Genomic DNA, 18433 nt, shown 5'->3' on the forward strand with positions numbered 1-18433 from the left:
CAGGTGTGTGTGGAATTAGTCAGAGGGAGGAGCCGCAGATCAGGCAAGAGCGCCCTCTAGTGGTGTTGGGATGCCGAGGGCTTGACATTGGGATCTATTCACCACCCTTATTTGTTCCAGACATCTATTTTGCTGCTTTGAATACAACTAAAAATAAAGATGCAGCCTGCCACTGTGGTCAAATTAGCCGTCACCTGCAACTCCTTGGTCAAATCAGCTGCCCATAGAACTGGAGGTCACACTCATTATATATTGCGACTTGTCTAGGACGTCCGGGAGAGAACCGAGCCGGATGGATTCTCTGTCGAATGTAACTTGGGCGGGTTCCTTTATGCTTGCCCACGGACAATGTTGACCATTTGGTTCCCCTACATAGGTCACAGGTCACATTTCTCTCTCCCGGGACCCCTGGTGATGTGCTCTCTCTCTCTTGGGACCCCTGGCACCGTCTCTTAGTAATTATCTTATACGATGGGGCTGTCTTCTATAAAACTTTGATCTATTATTGGTCCAAAGCTTGGATGGGCAGAGCGCACTTTTTCTCTCTTGGAAGGTGTGTGACAAGTTCAAAAGTAATGATAGACTGACAACCAGCAGATGTAGAGTGCTTTTTCCATACTGCATGTCAAATTAGGACCATATTTGACTATCTGCACATGTATAGTTTTTGAATTAGTCAAGACTGTGGACAAGAAGAAACAATAGTAAGTGATTTTATTCACTTCACCTGAATGTAGATGCACAAAGATGATCATGAAGATGAAAGATTTGCTGCTCTCTCCTCCAGTTCTTGGAAGTCTACCTGTGTTGGCTGGCTTTATCTGAAACGCTGTCCCATCAGTGGATGTGATCGCAATTTTTATTGAACCTCTTATTTCTATAAGATTTAACTAACCAGGCATCTCATCATGTGTTTTAGTCATATCAGTTTTCTATATAAATGATGTTATGCCTTACAAATATTGAATTAACTTACCTTTAAAAGTTGTGGCATAAAATGTAACTCTCTTTTCTTCTTTCTTCTTTTTCCCATGTTTTGCCGCGCTCTGCCAATGTCTCGCCATCTTTCTACCAAGGATTCATAAAATGCCGCAATGTAGTTTTGGGTCGTTCGTGAACAATTTGTTATTTTTAACCAAATCTTTTAAGTGAACGATATGAACTGAATCCTCCCCCAAAACGATTGGTTCATTTGAGTTCATTGGTTCAGCCAAAAGCTACTGCTAGAAGTCGTTCCCGAACAAATCAGAGAACGAACCTATAGAACTGGGGTGAAATAGTTCAGAACTGTTTCCTGCAGTTCTTTTAGTTCCTTAGATTTGTTAATCGATATCCCCTTTAGTTGTTCAGACATTACACATGCACGATCCCGCCTTCACTTCGCAACATTTATATTCAGGTCACGTAAAATGTTTGTCAGTTTAAATTGTTCATTCAAATATTTTTATTTCATATTTTTATTTTAGATAGATTATATTTAAATTTTGTATTGATTCAAAACGGGAGGCAAGATTTAATTGTCAAATACAGGGCAATTCCGTATTTTAGGGGACAGTGGCAACCTTATTTTTCCCTTTGATTGATAGAATATGTAGAATAAATCGTCACCGATGATAGAAGATATCTTTTTTTATTCACTTTGAACTAAACTTTTGAAGTAGTCTTATGATCAAAATATAATAAAATGCCAATAAAATAATAATAATAATCCTAATAATTATTTAAAATGCAGAGCATTGTTGCATTATGTTTATTAAATAAACAGATCTTGTTCTTGTTCTGCTAGAAACTCTGCCCAGATAAGTTTCTTCTGAAGCATGTGATACACTTATTAGTCTTGGTGGAGTTTCTTGTGATGCATCTGCATCACACTTATTAATCATAAATAGTTTCTCAGAAGTCGATGTCACTTCCCGAATCGACTAATAGATTAGTCAACTAATTACGCCCATTCCTCGTAAAAACACATTTATCCATAACTCCTAAAGGAGACGCATATATTCTTATATTATATAACATATATTCGCATATTTGTGGCTCAGGAGGTAGTGTGAGTTGTCTAGTCAATCGGAAGATTGCCGGTTTGATCCCCTCCTGGTAGCGTGCTGATGTACACTTGAGCGAGACACTTAACCCACTAACCCAGGGGTCAGGAACCTATGGCTCCTCCCGGGTCTCTGCTCAGGCGCCACTTGTGGGAGTCTTTGCTCACAGGTAAGGGTTTAGGGAGGGAGACGGAGTCTTTCTGGCTGTGGTGCGCGAAAATGTAGAGATCAGTGCTGGTTTACGTCCAATCTCCTGTAGTCATTCAAAGCGTGTTTTAGAGAATTTCATGCGCTTCATTGGCTTTTATGGCTCTCCCAGCCAAAAAGGTTCCCAACCCCTGCTATAGATCGTCACACACTGTCAGATTGTAGATTTAACACAGATTTGATTCGATTAATACATGTTTTAGCCTACATCATACTAAAATATTTAAAAATAATTCAAGTTTGGTGTTTTATGTCATATGTGAATGCAAAATAACAAGAAATCGAAGTATTAGAAATAAAAGTAAGTAATAGTTTGAGTTGGTTATACGAAAATAAATATGTAAATTGTCCACTAGGCTATTCTGTTTAAAATAATTATTGTATCTTTATGAACTATGGTCACAGCTTCTTATTTCTCTTTGTTCTGCATTTCGGGGTCTTTTTCTCTCCTCACAGCTGAAGGCAGGTCTCAGGGGAAGGAGCAGGCCTCTCCCTCCATCTCTGCATCGATAACGGCCGAGAACCTGGCTTCCTGCTCCGGGCTGAAGTGGTTCTTCCAGTCCCCCACCACACCTTACACACACACACACACACACACACACACACACACACACACACACAAGATGTAATGTAATTAAGATGTAAGACGACTAGGGCGTTTAATTTGAAACCGTAAAACAGTTTTGATGCCGTTTACACATTTTGACTCAAACGCACAAATTGTACTTTCTGCAACCTGCTGCCAACTCTCCATCCAGAGTTTTGATAGCAGCTTGTTCATGGTGAAAATACATTTTGATTAAGATTATTTTGTAAATCCGTTCACAATACTGAAGTCAATGGATGACTCTCAATAATAAAAACATAGGATGACTATTACTCAGTGCACTGTTTTTTCAATAGAAAAATATTTCTTTGGGGTTAGATTTGAGTTAATCATAAAATTACGATTAATCATAATTAATCATTTAAACTGGTTCACAAGCCCTAAAGATGGCACTTAGTTAAATCTAAGACTCAATAACTTGTAGAAGGTCCTGGTGGCCTCAGAGATTTCTTTACCTTTCCTGAGGAACGGAGACTTGTCAGAGTCCATGAGATCCTGAGGGACCAGCGAGTAGTTGGACATGCAGTTGGTTTTCATGTTTTTAAAGCAACAATGCGCCGCTATCCTCTCAATGGCTTCTTCGCTGAGATTACTGCCCAGGAACGACGAGAATCGCCTCAGAGCTCCACGCAAATCCTGCGACATAGAAGCAGGAGAACCCACATGAACAAGTGTCACGATGCTCCCCCGCCTTGATTCTCTGTCTATCTGTCTCTGTCTCCCTCTAGCCCTCTCTAGCTCCCCCTGTCTGCCTCTGGCTCCCTCTGCCTGTGTCTGCTGTCACTTAATTTCCCTGTCACTGCACACCTGTCCCCAGTCAGTAATCTCACCACCTGTCTCAACCTTCCTCGTCGCTCCCCTTGAATTCAGCCTGGTCCTATTCACTCTGTCGGTGTCGGTTCGTGCTTGTGTCTCTGCCTGCGTTTCGGCATGTGTCGCCCGTTCCACGTCCCTGCCTGTCCCCCTGCCTTGTTGTGAGTCCCTGCTGGTCCTGATCCCCCTTCTGTTCCTTGTTCCCGATTCCTGTGGCTTCCTGTGACTCCCAAAACCGTGTGTCTTGCATTTGGGTTCCTCCTCTTCCAACTTAACAGCCTGCCCGACGCCGGCCCCGGCCTGCACGACGCCGCCGCCGTGCTGTATCCATTTAACTTACCCAATTATTTTACTTATTGTTTCAGGACTTCTCAGTTTATGTAAAATAATTTAATTGAATAAAAACAGACCACCCTGATGTGGTCTGGAACCGCTGGATCCCTGGTTCTCATGAATAGGCTGAGTGTTGAGCTACCTTACCTGGACCATTTCTTCATACGTGATGTAGAGTATTCTGTCTCCCAACTCATTGTGTCTCCAGCTCTTCACGTGCTCCGTCCACTTTCCAAATATCACTGCAGACACCGCAGTTAAACCAAATTATGTCCAAAAAATGCAATTGGTTCTTCTGTTACACTCAACTAGTGGAATAGAATGTGAGGTGGTTTGAAGGCTGACCTTCGCCCTCCAGAAACTTGTCCATGAACTCCTGGAAGGTTCCGGGGTCGTCCAGAAAACTGGCCATCTTGTGGAAGTGGAAGGACGACACCATGACATCCTTGGGGTTCCGTGTCACGTAGATCACCTTCAGGACGGGAAACACATGAATAAATGATCTTCCCCAAAGACGACGTTCTTTGGGAAGTTGTGTTTTAATGTTGAGAGCTCAACCTTCTATCCGCCCCACCTTGGCTTTGGAGGTGTGGAAGGACCGGGGCAGGAGGTGGTAGGGAAGGTGTGAGACCAGTGCCCGTGGAGACGGCAGGTGCTCCGACACCAGCGCCATCTTGATCGTCCCCAGCCAAGGAGCCCGTTCCCAGTTTGGGATGGTTTGGACTGGGGTCAGATCCCCCCCATTCAGCACCAGCGGGAGGATCTCCTGCATCCAGGTGGTGCCTGAGGAACAGAACACCAAGTAGGAATAAAACACTTAAACTAAACAGGACAAGAAACACTTAAAGAATTTGGATAGATAGATTAGGATAATAGAACTTTGCTGCTCAACCTGGAGTTAAAAGAAAATTCCCAAACTGACTGCCAATCCAATTGAATAGAATACATTTTTAAGTCTTCTCATCGCTTACAAAGATTACATGGCCCTGCTCCACCAGAAAAAAGTTCATACACACATAAACACCGCTCTTTGTGGACGTCTGTGTGTGCGCATGTGTTTCTCTCTCTCAGAAACACTCACGCACTCACACGCACGGACACACACACACACACACACCCTGGCTGGGTGTGTTTATGCATCAACCCTTTGTCAGGTTCCAGCAGCTTGACATTACTCAACCTCAACCCTATGGTCCCAATATGAAATCTCAAATATTTTCAAACAAAATCTATTTGCATTTATTAGTAACCTCCCATTTTTTGATTTGCTTTGGTGTTACGATCACGGCTAGGAGGGACCAAGAGCACGACATAGAGACGGTAGACAGACAGGGGTTAACAATGGAGGTTTATTTGGAGACACAGTGGAGACGACAGGGGGGGTCCAATCGGGTTGGAAGGGGTCTGAGCCAGTGGGACTATCGGGCCAGGTGGAGCAGGACAGGATAGGACTGGTGAGGACTGGAAAAGAGCGATCCAGGTTCCGGGTGGAGGGACGGAGAACCAGGCTGGACGAAGCAGGACAGAAAGACTTGAACGAGGAGAGCAGACAGGCAGGTTCGGACAAGGATGAGCTACTTAGACTGGACTCGGGACTGGACCTGGGACTGGAACTGAACTCGGGACTGGACCTGGGACTGGGACTAGGGCTGGACCTGGGACTGGGACTGGACATGGGACTGGGACTGAACCTGGTACAGAAACGGGAACTGGGAGTGGACCTGGGACCTACTACAAATCTGGCCCAGGTCCAGATATTGTTCCAGGACGGAGGACAGATCTGGGTTCTCTGGGGGTCGACCCAGCCTCAGGGCGGATGAGCAAGGTAGCTTCGGAGAGCGACCAGGGTGCCGGGTTCGGGTGCCGGACCGCTCGGGGGGGGTCGACCTTGCCTCAGGGCAGATGAGCGAGGCAGCTTCAGAGGACCAGGAGGCCGGGTCCAGGAGCCGGACCGCTTGGTCGAGCGCTCGGTGGACCTGGCCTCAGGGCAGGAATGGGCTGGATCTCTCGAGAGGCGGCCGACGACTCTGAGGCTGGGATGGCTGGACCTCGGGTGAGGCGGCAAACGACTCGGAAGCAAGGACAGGCTGGACCTTGGGTTAGGCTGCAGACGACTCGGGGGAAGGGACGGCTGGACCTCAGGTGAGGCAACCGACGACTCTGAGGCAGGGACGGTCTGGACCTCGGGTATAGGCGGCCGAGAAATCGGAGGCAGGGAGAGGCCGCCGATGACTCGGAGGCAGGGACGGGCTGGACCTCAGGTGAGGCGGCGGAGGACCCAGAGGCAGGGATTGGCTGGACCTCGGGTGAGGCGGCCGACGACTCGGAGTCTAGGACGGGCTCGACCTTGGGTGAGGTAGCCGGAGGCTTAGTGCTGGAACCGGCTGGACCTCGGGGGAGGCCGCCGGCAACTCGGAGGCAGGGATGGGCTATACCTCGGGTGAGGCGGCCAGCGGCTCGGGGACCGAAATGGTAGACTCCGGAGTAAGGGGAGGTGGAGACGGGGGCCACATAATTTCCACCGGTTGAAGCAGCTGGCAGAAGTCAAGATCCTCTCCCCAGGAGACTGCGAGTGTCCGAAGGAAAACATGCTCCTCCCCTTCCAACACCTCCTTCGACAAGTCCTGGCAGGACAAAAGCAAGGGGTGCAGCGGAGACATGGGGATGCCGGGCCACAGAGACTGGGGAGCACCAGGCCGCAGAGACTGGAGAGTGCAGGACAGCGGAAACGCGGGCGGGCGAGTATCGGCCTCATTGGCTCAGGCCTGGGGGCTAGGCCAAGGCCCAGCTCCAGGGTTGCAAACCCACATCTGATTGCCGGGAGTGGGTGCCGGGGGATGAGGGGGGAGGTGGGAGCCAAGGTGGAGCGGGAGCCGTTGGAGCTGGTGGAGCCGGTGGAGCCGGTGGAGCTGGCGGGGCCAGCTGGACCTGGAGGCTGCTCCAGGCCGCCGAGTTGGTCATGCTGCCCTAAGAGCAGGCCCTGGTTCCGGAGCGTATGACGGTACCCCTCTGTGTTGACTGAGTCCATGTTTTTTGGCCAGATAGCCCTGTTACGATCACGGCTAGGAGGGACCCAAATGCACAACACAGAGACGGTAGGCAGACAGGGGTAAATTAAGGAGGTTTATTTGAAGAAACAGTGAAGACGACAGCAGGGGTCCAGTCAGGTTGGAACGGGTCCAAGCCAGGACTATTGGACCAGGTGGAGCAGGACAGGGCAGGACCAGTGAGGACTGGGAAGGAGGGAACCAGGTTCCAGGTGGAGGGAAGAAGAACCGGGCTGGATGAAGCAGGACGAGGAGAGGAGACTAGTACAAGGACGAGTACTTGGATACACAGACTTGGCTCTATGGACTAGGAAGGAGCCAGGAGAGATACAACTCAGGTAGTGATGGACAGAATGTCATCACAAGGGCTCCTCTCCTTTGTGTGTGTGGGGATGGGGGTTTTACCTGTTGCTTGTTGATTACTCTAACGAGCAACAGGCGTACAGCCACACTGATCCTGGACGCAATTACCTGGACCCAGGATGGGAGTGGCTGCTCAAACCACACCACCCCCACACCACATAAGGTCTTGCATCAATGTTGAATTAACGTTGAATTTAGTATTGATGTTGCAAGCCGAATCAACGTTGAAATTGCAATGTTGTTTAACATTTTGCTTTTCAACATTGAATAAACTATACATTTAATTTCCTCTTCATTGTACACTGTACACAATTGTTCATTCATTATATTTGAACCTAGTTTGCAATTGGATCAACATATGACAATATTGAATCAGTGATTTACATATTCTATGTTTTCAAGGCATTGTTCAAGTTTTGATATGCAACTTAATCCCTATACTATATATACAAAAATAAAGACCTCTAAATAACTCAGTGGTAAATGTTGAATGTGATCAATTGAGACTCCCTGGAAAAATAGATTATGGCACCTACTTGAATAAATATGAGGGAAAGTCGCTGTTACAATTTATTTTCCATAGATGGAAAGACGTTCTTTCACAGAGTGTCAGATTTCAAAACTGTTCCATCTATAATGCAGGTGTGGTGGGTATTGTAGCGGGATGTTCCACATTGTATAAGAGGAAAAAAAGGCACTGTACAAGATGCCAGAATGAAAACACAAAGCACTTTTTCAGAATATACATAGATTATTAATTTCCAGAGAAGGTGCAACTGCTCAGGCAACACAAGTAAAACATGAAACTGTGACAAAACAAACTAAAAGAAGTTCCACTCCAGGCAACTATTAAAACATGGGTAAACACATGCAAATCCTGATTTTTTTCCCCCTTGTAAATGCCTGAACAAAATGTTTCACTGTTTAACAGCAACACTAAAAAGAGTAAAATATAAATATAAAACTTTGATCTATTATTGGTCCAAAGCTTGGATGGGCAGAGTGCACTCTTTCGCTCTTGGAAGGTGTGTGACAAGTTCAAAAGTAATGATAGACTGACAACCAGCAGATGTAGAGTGCTTTTTCCATACTGCATGTCAAACTAGGACCATATTGGACTAACTGCACATGTATAGTTTTTGAATTAGTCAAGACTGTGGACCAGAAGAAACAATAGTAAGTGATTATATTCACTTCACCTGAATGTAGATGCACAAAGATGATCATGAAGATGAAACATTTGCTGCTCTCTCCTCCAGTTCTTGGAAGTCTACCTGTGTTGGCTGGCTTTATCTGAAACGCTGTCCCATCAGTGGATGTGATCGCAATTTTTATTGAACCTCTTATTTCTATAAGATTTAACTAACCAGGCATCTCATCATGTGTTTTAGTCATATCACTTTTCCATATAAATGATGTTATGCCTTACAAATATTGAATTAACTTACCTTTAAAAGTTGTGGCATAAAATGTAACTATTTTTTTCTTCTTTCTTCTTTCATCCTTTTTTTGCCGCGCTCTGCCGATGTTTTGCCATCTTTCTACCAAGGATTCATAAAATGCCGCAATGTAGTTTTGAGTCATTCGTGAACAATTTGTTCTTTTTGACCAAATCTTTTAAGTGAACGAAATGAACTGAATCCTTCCCCAAAACGTTTGGTTCATTTGAGTATCCGCCTAATATATATTATATAACATCATATATAATATGAATCTAATCTAATATATTTATGTTCTAGAGAGGCTTTGCTGCAGAATTTCAAAGTTAAGGTCTCACATTTGTACCTTGAAATGGCTTCCTTTCTGAAACTGGAGGTGCTGTAGAAATACATGGCTCCATAAATTCTGACAATGACTGATATATTTGTGTTCAGGATAACAGACTACACACTGACCTCAAACCAAGCATTCTCACTCTATCATTTTAGACAATTTACGGATTAAAATTTCCACATCATGACCTTGAATTACTTTAAGTCTGAAACTTGGGGTGCTGCAAAAACACACTGCTCCATACAGTACATGCATACATTTTTACAATGTGAATCCATCATTTGACGACGCAGTTGCGAGTGACGGCTGGTTTGACCGCAGTGCTCTGCCACGGCGTGCCGCCCCCAGGCGCCAACAAACCTACCAGACTTTGGATAGGTGACTGTCAATATCTCGTCGTGGAACTGGTAATCCTGCGCAAACTTCAGACTGTGCGCAGAGTGGGTCTCACTAGGCAGCAGCAGCCCGTGGTGGAGGAAGTACTTGTCGGAGCAAGTCGTCATCTTTCAGGGAGATTCCACACGGAGACCTGAACAGCAGGAAACTAACGTGGAAGCAGAAGATGCCACTCAGACTGGGGAAGATGACGTCCCTGACACGGGACTCCGTGTCTGGTGACGTCATCCGACAGCTGGGTTGATGGGACGTCAGTGAGAATGCAGCACTTTGTTTAAAACTTTTGCCTGAATGGAATCTGTCCCTTGGGGAATTTTTTTTAACAACTGTGTAATGACTGTATTTGGCTATGCACTGTTTTTATTGCCATACAATACAATGTACACTCATCGGCTGTTTTTTTGCTTGTTTACACAAATAGCTAATCAGCCAATCACATGGTAGCAACTCATTGCATTTAGGCATGTAGACATGGTGAGGATGACTTGCTGAAGTTCACACCGAGCATCAGAATGGGGAAGAAAGGGGATTTAAGTGACTTTGAACGTGGCATGGTTGTTGGTGCCAGATGGGCTGGTCTGAGTATTTCAGAAACCGCTGACCTACTGGGATTTTCACACACAACCATCTCTAGGGTTTACAGAGAATGGTCCGAAAAAGAGAAAATATCCAGTGAGCGGCAGTTGTGTGGACGAAAATGCCTTGTTGATGTCGGAGGTCAGAGGAGAAGGGCAGACTGGTTCAAGACAATAGAAAGGCAACAGTCACTCAAATAACCACTCGTTACAACCAAGGTATGCAATATACCATCTCTGAACGCACAACAGTTGGAACTTTGAAGCAGATGGGCAACAGCAGCAGAAGAACACACCGGTGCCACTCCTGTCAGCTAAGAACTGGAAACTGAGGCTACAATTGGCACAGGCTCACCAAAAATGGACAATAGAAGATTGGAAAAACGTTGCCTGGTCTGATGAGTCTCGATTTCAGCTGCCACATTTAGATGGTAGGGTCAGAATTTGGCCTAAACAACATGAAAGCATGGATCCATCCTGCCTTGTGTCAAGGGTTCAGGCTGGTGGTGGTAGTGTAATTGTGTGGGGGATATTTTCTTGGCACACTTTGGGCCCCTTAGTACCAATTGAGCATGGTTTAAAAACCACAGCATGCCTGAGTATTGTTGCTGACCATGTCCATCCCTTTATGAGCACAGTGTACCCATCTTCTGATGGCTACTTCCAGCAGGATAATGCACCATGTCACAAAGCTCAAATCATCTCAAACTGGTACAAACTGTACTCCAATGGCCTCCAGTCACCAGATCTCAATCCAATAGAGCACCTTTGGGATGTGGTGGAACGGGAGATTGGCATCATGGATGTGCAGCCGACAAATCTGCAGCAACTGCGTGACGCTATCATTTCAATATGGACCAAAATCTCTGAGGAATGTTTCCAACACTTTGTTGAATCTATGCCACCAAGAATTAGGGCAGTTCTGAAGGCAAAAGGGGGTCCAACCAGGTACTAGCCAGGTGTACCTAATAAAGTGGCCGGTGAGTGTAAATTGTATACAACAGAAACTGTGTGTGACCTATCTGTCCCGTCCCCTGGCAATCAACAGGTTGGAGACTCAGGAGTGGTGGATGATAGTGTTTATTGCCTAGCTGTAATAATGCAGCACAAAACATGAAAAATGGTCAATCTTCTTTAGGACAAATACAGCCTCCCACAGCAATCAGACTATGCGCAACCCTTAATAATACAGTATGGCTATGTATTTGTAAGTCTATATCTAACATTTGGATATAGCTGGAGCTGTTTACATTTTTTTTCGTGGTTAAAATAAAATCCATAGTCTTTTTTAAGTATATAAAGAAAACAAATCAAATAAAATAAGCAAAAATAATCAAGCAGAAAAATATACATTGGCAATACTACCAAATTAGAAGAAACTACTATCTTCCATTTTATATTATTTATAAGAGACAAAAACGTTGTACTTTGATGCACTCTGCTGGACAAAATTGGAACTGCATCACCCTATCCCTTATTAAGGATAATATTATAATATAAGAAAAATTCATAAATCACTAGAAACGTTGGCTTGCAATAATGCGGCACAAAACATGAAGAATGGTCAGTCTTCATGAGGACAAATACAGCCTCCCTACAAAGAGTGCATGGATATTTTTTAGTATTTATAGAGCTTATTGTGCGTAATCACCGGGTGTCATGACATTTCACTGCATATATGTATGAACGCATGTATATGTATGTGACAAATAATCTCTTGAACTTGAACTTGAACTTGAACTTGAATTGCATTAGCCAGCCCAAACTCACATGCCCACATTAGTTTTCAACACTCGGTTATAAAAACACAATACATCCATTATTTTACACCAGACTTGCAACGGAGCCCACGGAACATGTGCTCAATCAAAACCCACAAACTTCATGTGAATATATGTGCTATTAACAACTTTTATGGCCCATTTATCCAGGATCATTCAATCACGCCACTGAACACAGCAAGTCGACAGTGCGCGTCTGTGGGCATCCCAGAGTTCCATCGCAATATCCACACAAATTAAATTACCCAGTACCACCACAGGGTTGCACTGTCCGTATTTATGCGGGAATCTAACCAACATATTAACACTATTACATACACCCCCCTTAAATTCTGCGAAATTGCGGCAACATAATCTACACACATTCAAAAAACAACAACGGGAAAGATAGGAAAATGAAATCACTTCTGGTGTATCATGAAGATCGTCACTCGTTATGTCAGATTGGAGATTTTCCACAGACTTGGTTAGATTAATGCATGTTTTAGCCGAAATCACACGAAAACATTTTAAAATAATTCAAGTTTGGTGTTTGATGTAATGTGTGAATGCAAAAGAACAAGAAATTGAAGTATTAGAAATAAAAGTTTGAGTTGGTCATACAAAAATAAATATGTAAGTTTTGACGCAGTTTACACATTTTGACTCAAACGCACCAATTTTGCTTTCTGCAACCTGCCGCCAACTCTCCATCCAGAGTTTTGAGAGCGGCTTGTGTTGTAAATCCGTTCTCAGTGCAGTGTTTTTTCAATAGAAAAATATTTCTTTGGGGTCAGAGTTGAGTTAATTATAAAATCATGACTAATCATAATTAATCATTTAAACTGGTTCACAAGACCTAAAGATGGCACTTAGTTAAATCTAAGACTAAATAACTTGTAGAAGGTCCTGGTGGCCTCAGAGATTTCTTTACCTTTCCTGAGGAACGGAGACTTGTCAGAGTCCATGAGATCCTGAGGGACCAGCGAGTAGTTGGACATGCAGTTGGTTTTCATGTTTTTTAAGCAACAATGCGCCGCTATCCTCTCAATGGCTTCTTCGCTGAGATTACTGCCCAGGAACGACGAGAATCGCCTCAGAGCTCCACGCAAATCCTGCGACATAGAAGCAGGAGAACCCACATGAACAAGTGTCACGATCCTCCCCTGCCTTGATTCTCTGTCTATCTGTCTCTGTCTCCCTCTATCCCTCTCTAGCTCCCCCTGTCTGCCTCTGGCTCCCTCTGCCTGTGTCTGCTGTCACTTAATTTCCCTGTCACTGCACACCTGTCCCCAGTCAGTAATCTCACCACCTGTCTCAACCTTCCTCGTCGCTCCCCTTGAATTCAGCCTGGTCCTATTCACTCTGTCGGTGTCGGTTCGTGCTTGTGTCTCTGCCTTCGTTTCGGCATGTGTCGGCTTTTCCACGTCGCCTATTCCACGTCCCTCTGTTCCACGTCCCCCTGTGTGTTTGCCCTGGACTCTGGGCTCCTGATTCTCCACCTGCTCCTCTGCTCCTGGCCCCTGAATGAGAATTCCCTGCCTGGTCATGAGTCCTTGCCGGTCCTGACCCCCCTTCCGTTTCCTGTTCCCGATTCCTGTGGCTTCGAATAAACCCCTGTACATCCTCTCAAAACTGTGTGTATTGCATTTGGGTTCCTCCTCTTGACCACCACTTAACAGTACGAAGCAACCAGCCATGAACCCAGCTGACCTTGTTGTTATGGCATTCATGTCATTCCTCACCCGGGGCCAATCTCTAGCCCGCTGGCTAGCTGTAGGCCTGCTGGTCGCCAGCATGGGTTGGACCTTGGGCGAGGCGTCTGACAACTCGGAGGCAGGGACAGGCTGGACCTCGAGTCAGGCAGCCGAAACCTTGGACGCAGGGACAGGCTGGACCTGGGGTGAGGCGGCCGACGACTAGGATGCAGGGACGGGCTACACCTCGGGCGAGGCGGTCGACGACTTGGAGGCAGGGACGAGCTGGACCTCGGATGAGGCAGTCGACAATTCGGAGGCAGAGACAGGCTGGACCTCGGCAGAGGCGGCCGACGACTCGGAGGCAGGGGCGGCAGACCCTGGAGTAAGGGGAGCGGAGACAGGGGGCACGTAATTTCCACCGGTTGAAGGCTAGCAGCTAGCAGAAGTCAGGATCCCCTCCCCAGGAGACTGCGAGTATCTGGAGGAAAGCAGGCTCCTCCCCTTCCAACACCTTCTTCGAGGTCTCCAAAGTCTTCGCAGAAGAAAAGCAAGGGTGTTAGGAGGTGTGCTGAGTGAACCCAGGTGCAGAGAACAAGGCAGAGGCGAGGTGGCAAAAATAGAGGTTTTACTCAAAACAAGTACAAAACTGGGCAAAAACAAATAAGAAGTCTCGGGAGCTTGGGACAAGAGCGTTGTCATGAGGTTAGACAAACTCAAGACTGAGCGCCCGAGGACACAAACGACAGGGTCTAAATAGGGACGACCAAACGAGACACAGGTGAAACATATCATCTAATGAGGCAGGGTAATCAGGAACAGAAATAGGTGAAGCAGAGCAACCTTGAAAAGGCAGTACTGGCGGCATCTAGTGGCTGATGCTGGTAGGACCCGGGCGAACCCTGACAGGACCCCCCCGTCTAGGAACGGCTCCCGACGTTCCTCCAGGGAGTGTCGGGTGGCGACGGCGGAAATCCTGGATCAGAGAGGGGTCCAGGATATCCCGGGCCGGAACCCAGGAGCGCTCCTCCGGCCCGTAACCCTCCCAGGCCACCAGGTATTGCAGGGCCCTGCGGACCCGGCGGGAGTCCAGGAGCCGGCGGACCGTGTAGGCGGGCTGACCGTCGATGATGCGAGGCGCCGGAGGAGGCCTCGTGGTGGGCGCCAAGGTGCTGGTGACCACCGGTCGGAGCCGCGACACGTGGAAGGTGGGGTTTATCCTCATCGACCTGGGGAGCAGAAGACGGTATGCGGCAGGATTGACCCGCCGCACTATCTTGAAGGGCCCAACATACCGTGGCGCGAGCTTGCGTGATTCCACCCGTAATGGAAGGTCCCTGGTGGACAGCCAGACCCTCTGGCCCGGACGGAGCATAGGCGCTGGTCTGCGCCGTCGGTTGGCCTGGATCTGCTGCTGCCGGGATGTCCTCAGCAGGGCCTGACGAGCCCTCTGCCAGGTCCGTCGGCACCGCTGGACGAACCGCTGGGCTGACGGCACTACCACCTCCGCCTCCTGCTCCTGAAACAGAGGAGGTACGTACCCAAACTGGCACTCAAACGGGGACATGCCAGTGGAAGAGCAGCGCAGAGTGTTGTGAGCGTATTCCGCCCACACTAGATGGTCGCTCCAGGAGGCAGGGTTGGAGGACACGAGGCACCTCAGTGTTGTCTCCAGGTCCTGGTTGACCCGCTCAGTCTGGCCATTGGATTGCGGGTGGAAACCGGAGGACAGGCTGACGGAGGCGCCGAGGAGCTGGTGGAATGCTTTCCAGAACCGGGATGCAAACTGCGGGCCGCGGTCTGACACCACGTCCAGGGGCAGGCCGAACACCCTGAAAACGTGCTGCACCATGAGCTCAGCAGTCTCCAGAGCTGAGGGGAGCTTGGGCAGAGGAATAAAACGGCAAGCCTTGGAGAACCGGTCTACAACGACAAAGATGACAGTGTGGCCCCGAGACGGTGGAAGGCCGGTGATGAAGTCCACTGAGAGGTGTGACCAGGGCCGACTGGGGATGGGAAGGGGATGCAGCAGCCCCATGGGACGTGACCGGGGGTTCTTGTTCTGGGTGCAGATGGTGCAGGCAGCGACGAAGGACCGGACGTCCTGCTCCATGGTAGGCCACCAGAAACGCCTGCGGAGGAACTCGAGGGTCCTGGAGATCCCCGGGTGGCCAGTGAGGCGGGATGAATGCCCCCATTGCAGGACTTGTGATCGGACAGCCTTCGGGACAAACAGGTGACCCGGGGGCCCGTTGCCGGGATCCGCCTCCCTCCTTTGGGCCTGCCGGACCTGCGTCTCGATTCCCCAGCGGACCGGAGCCAAGATGCAGGAGCTCTGGAGAATGGGCTCGGGGAGTTCAACCAGCTCAGGAGGGTCAAACTGTCTGGAGAGAGCATCGGGCTTGAGGTTCTTGGACCCGGGACGATACGACAGGATGAAGTTGAACCGATTGAAGAACAAGGCCCATCGGGCTTGACGGGAGTTGAGGCGTTTGGCCTCCTGAATGTATGTCAGGTTCTTGTGGTCGGTCCAGACGACAAATGGGTGTTGGGCCCCCTCCAGCCAGTGCCGCCACTCCTCCAACGCCAGTTTGACTGCCAGTAGCTCCCGGTTCCCTATGTCATAGTTCCGTTCCGCTGGTGTGAGGCGACGGGAGAAGAAAGCACATGGATGGAGCTTCCTGTCGTGAGTCCTTTGGGACAAAACGGCCCCCACTCCCACATCGGAAGCATCCACCTCCACCACGAAGGGTAGGGTAGGCTCTGGTGTGGCCAGGACAGGGGCAGCGGTGAACCGCATCTTGAGAGCCCTGAACGCCCCCTCAGCCTCCGCAGTCCAGGCGAAGCGGGCTGTGGATGTCCTAGTGAGGGCGGTGAGGGGAGCTGCCACAGTGCTAAAACCCCGAATGAATCGCCTGTAAAAATTGGCAAACCCGAGGAAGCGCTGCACCTGTTTGACCGAGGTGGGTGGTGGCCAGTCCCGGACGGCCTCGGTCTTGGCAGGATCCATCTGGACGTGACCCTCGGTGATGACGAACCCCAGGAACTGAACGGTGGTGGCGTGGAACTCACTCTTCTCCAGCTTCACATAGAGGCCATTGGCGAGCAGGCGGTGAAGGCCCTGTCTCACATGCTGTATGTGTTCGGGAAGGGTCCTGGAGAAGATGAGGATGTCATCGATGTAGACGAACACGGAGCGATTGAGAAACTCACGGAGGACGTCGTTTACAAAGGCCTGGAAGACAGCGGGAGCATTGGCCAATCCAAAAGGCATGACCAGGTATTCATAATGGCCGGTAGGTGTGTTGAAGGCGGTCTTCCACTCATCCCCCTCGCGGACGCGGACGAGATTGTATGCGTTTCGAAGATCGAGTTTGGTGAAGATGGTGGCGCCTTGCAGTTGCTCGAAAGATGTGGACATGAGAGGAAGGGGGTAGCGATTCTTGACCGTGATCTTGTTCAGACCACGGTAATCAATGCAGGGACGCAGGCCGCCATCCTTCTTACCCACGAAGAAAAACCCTGCGCCCGCCGGGGAGGTAGAAGGGCGGATGAAACCTGAGGTGAGCGCCCCCCGGATGTACTCCTCCATGGCTGTAGTCTCAGGGGCAGAGAGAGAGAAGAGACGTCCTCGAGGAGGGCAGGTGCCAGGCAGAAGGTCGATGGCGCAGTCATAGGACCGATGGGGAGGAAGCGTGGTGGCCCGTCTCTTGCTGAAGACCTCCCTCAGATCGGCATACTCGTGGGGCACTCGTGAAAACTCGGGATGGATGGGACCTTGAATACGGACTGGAGCCAGGACACGGACAGGAACTCCGGAGTGGGCAGGGGCTTGGGAAGGGGCCCGAGCTTGGACACGGACTGGAGACTCGAGAGGGTGAGAAGACGGACTAGAACGAAGACAGGTGGTGTGGCAGGCAGGGCCCCATTCGGTGAGACACCCGGAGGCCCAGTCCAGATGTGGGTTGTGACGGGCTAGCCATGGGTAGCCCAGGACCAGTGGAAACTCAGGGGAGTGGATGAGGTGGAGCTGGATTACCTCTGAATGTTTTCCCTCCAGTGACAGCCAAAGGGGGGCGGTCCGATGGCACACGCTACCGGACCCCAGTGGTCTTCCATCCAGGGCTGTCACCGTGAGAGGATGCTCTAGAGGTGCCAGAGGGAGCTTTAGGGCCTTTGCTAGCCCTACATCCAGGAAGCTTCCTGCAGCGCCGGAATCCACCATAGCTTGGAGGGAGTGATGTTGATCTCCCCAGGCGAGGGAGGCAGCCAGCAGGACCCTGGTCGCCTCGAGCTCGGGAGAGAAGGTTGGCCTCGTCGCAGTTCTCCCTACCCTGGACGAGAGTTGGCTTTTCCCGAGAGCTCAGGGCAGGAAGAACGGAAATGCCCCGGGATCCCACAGTACAGGCAGCAGCGCTCTCTCATCCGCCGGTCACGTTCGGACCGAGAGAGCCGTGTGCTGCCTACTTGCATCGGCTCCTCCCTTGATGCTGGAGGCGAGCTCGGGATAGCCAGGAGATGCTCGGGAGGGGAAATCGCGTTCCCTTTGTCTCTCCCGGAGGCGGTTGTCCACCCGAATCGCTGCATCGATGAGCGTGTCCAGGTCCTCCTGCGCCTCCCAGGATGCCAGCTCGTCCTTGACCCCCTCATTGAGGCCCCCCTGGAAGGCCGCGATGAGTGCCTCGCTGTTCCATCCAGACGCCACGGCGAGGGTGCGGAATGCGATGGCGTAGTCCGCCACGCTCTGTCCCCCCTGGCGGAGCCGGAGTAGCCGTGTCGACGCCTCCCTCCCACTGACTGAGTGGTCGAACACTCGG

At 49.2% G+C, this 18433-nt stretch overlaps 1 protein-coding gene across 1 annotated transcript; it reads right to left on the bottom strand.

Annotated features, from left to right (window-relative positions):
• Positions 1 to 2555: 2555 nt before the first annotated feature.
• LOC307233506 (3-beta-hydroxysteroid sulfotransferase-like) lies at positions 2556 to 13544 on the bottom strand (the record flags this gene model as incomplete). Its single annotated transcript, XM_080004842.1, has 9 exons — positions 2556 to 2825; positions 3315 to 3495; positions 4153 to 4247; positions 4351 to 4477; positions 4580 to 4788; positions 9553 to 9691; positions 9738 to 9799; positions 12854 to 13034; positions 13284 to 13544. The coding sequence occupies 9 exons, from the start codon at positions 13542 to 13544 to the stop codon at positions 2722 to 2724; spliced, it is 1359 nt and encodes a 452-aa protein (XP_079860968.1). The 3' UTR covers positions 2556 to 2721.
• Positions 13545 to 18433: the final 4889 nt, after the last annotated feature.

The sequence above is a fragment of the Zeus faber genome (genome assembly GCF_960531495.2).
Source record: "Zeus faber genome assembly, chromosome: 8".
NCBI classification, from domain to species: Eukaryota; Metazoa; Chordata; class Actinopteri; order Zeiformes; family Zeidae; genus Zeus; species Zeus faber.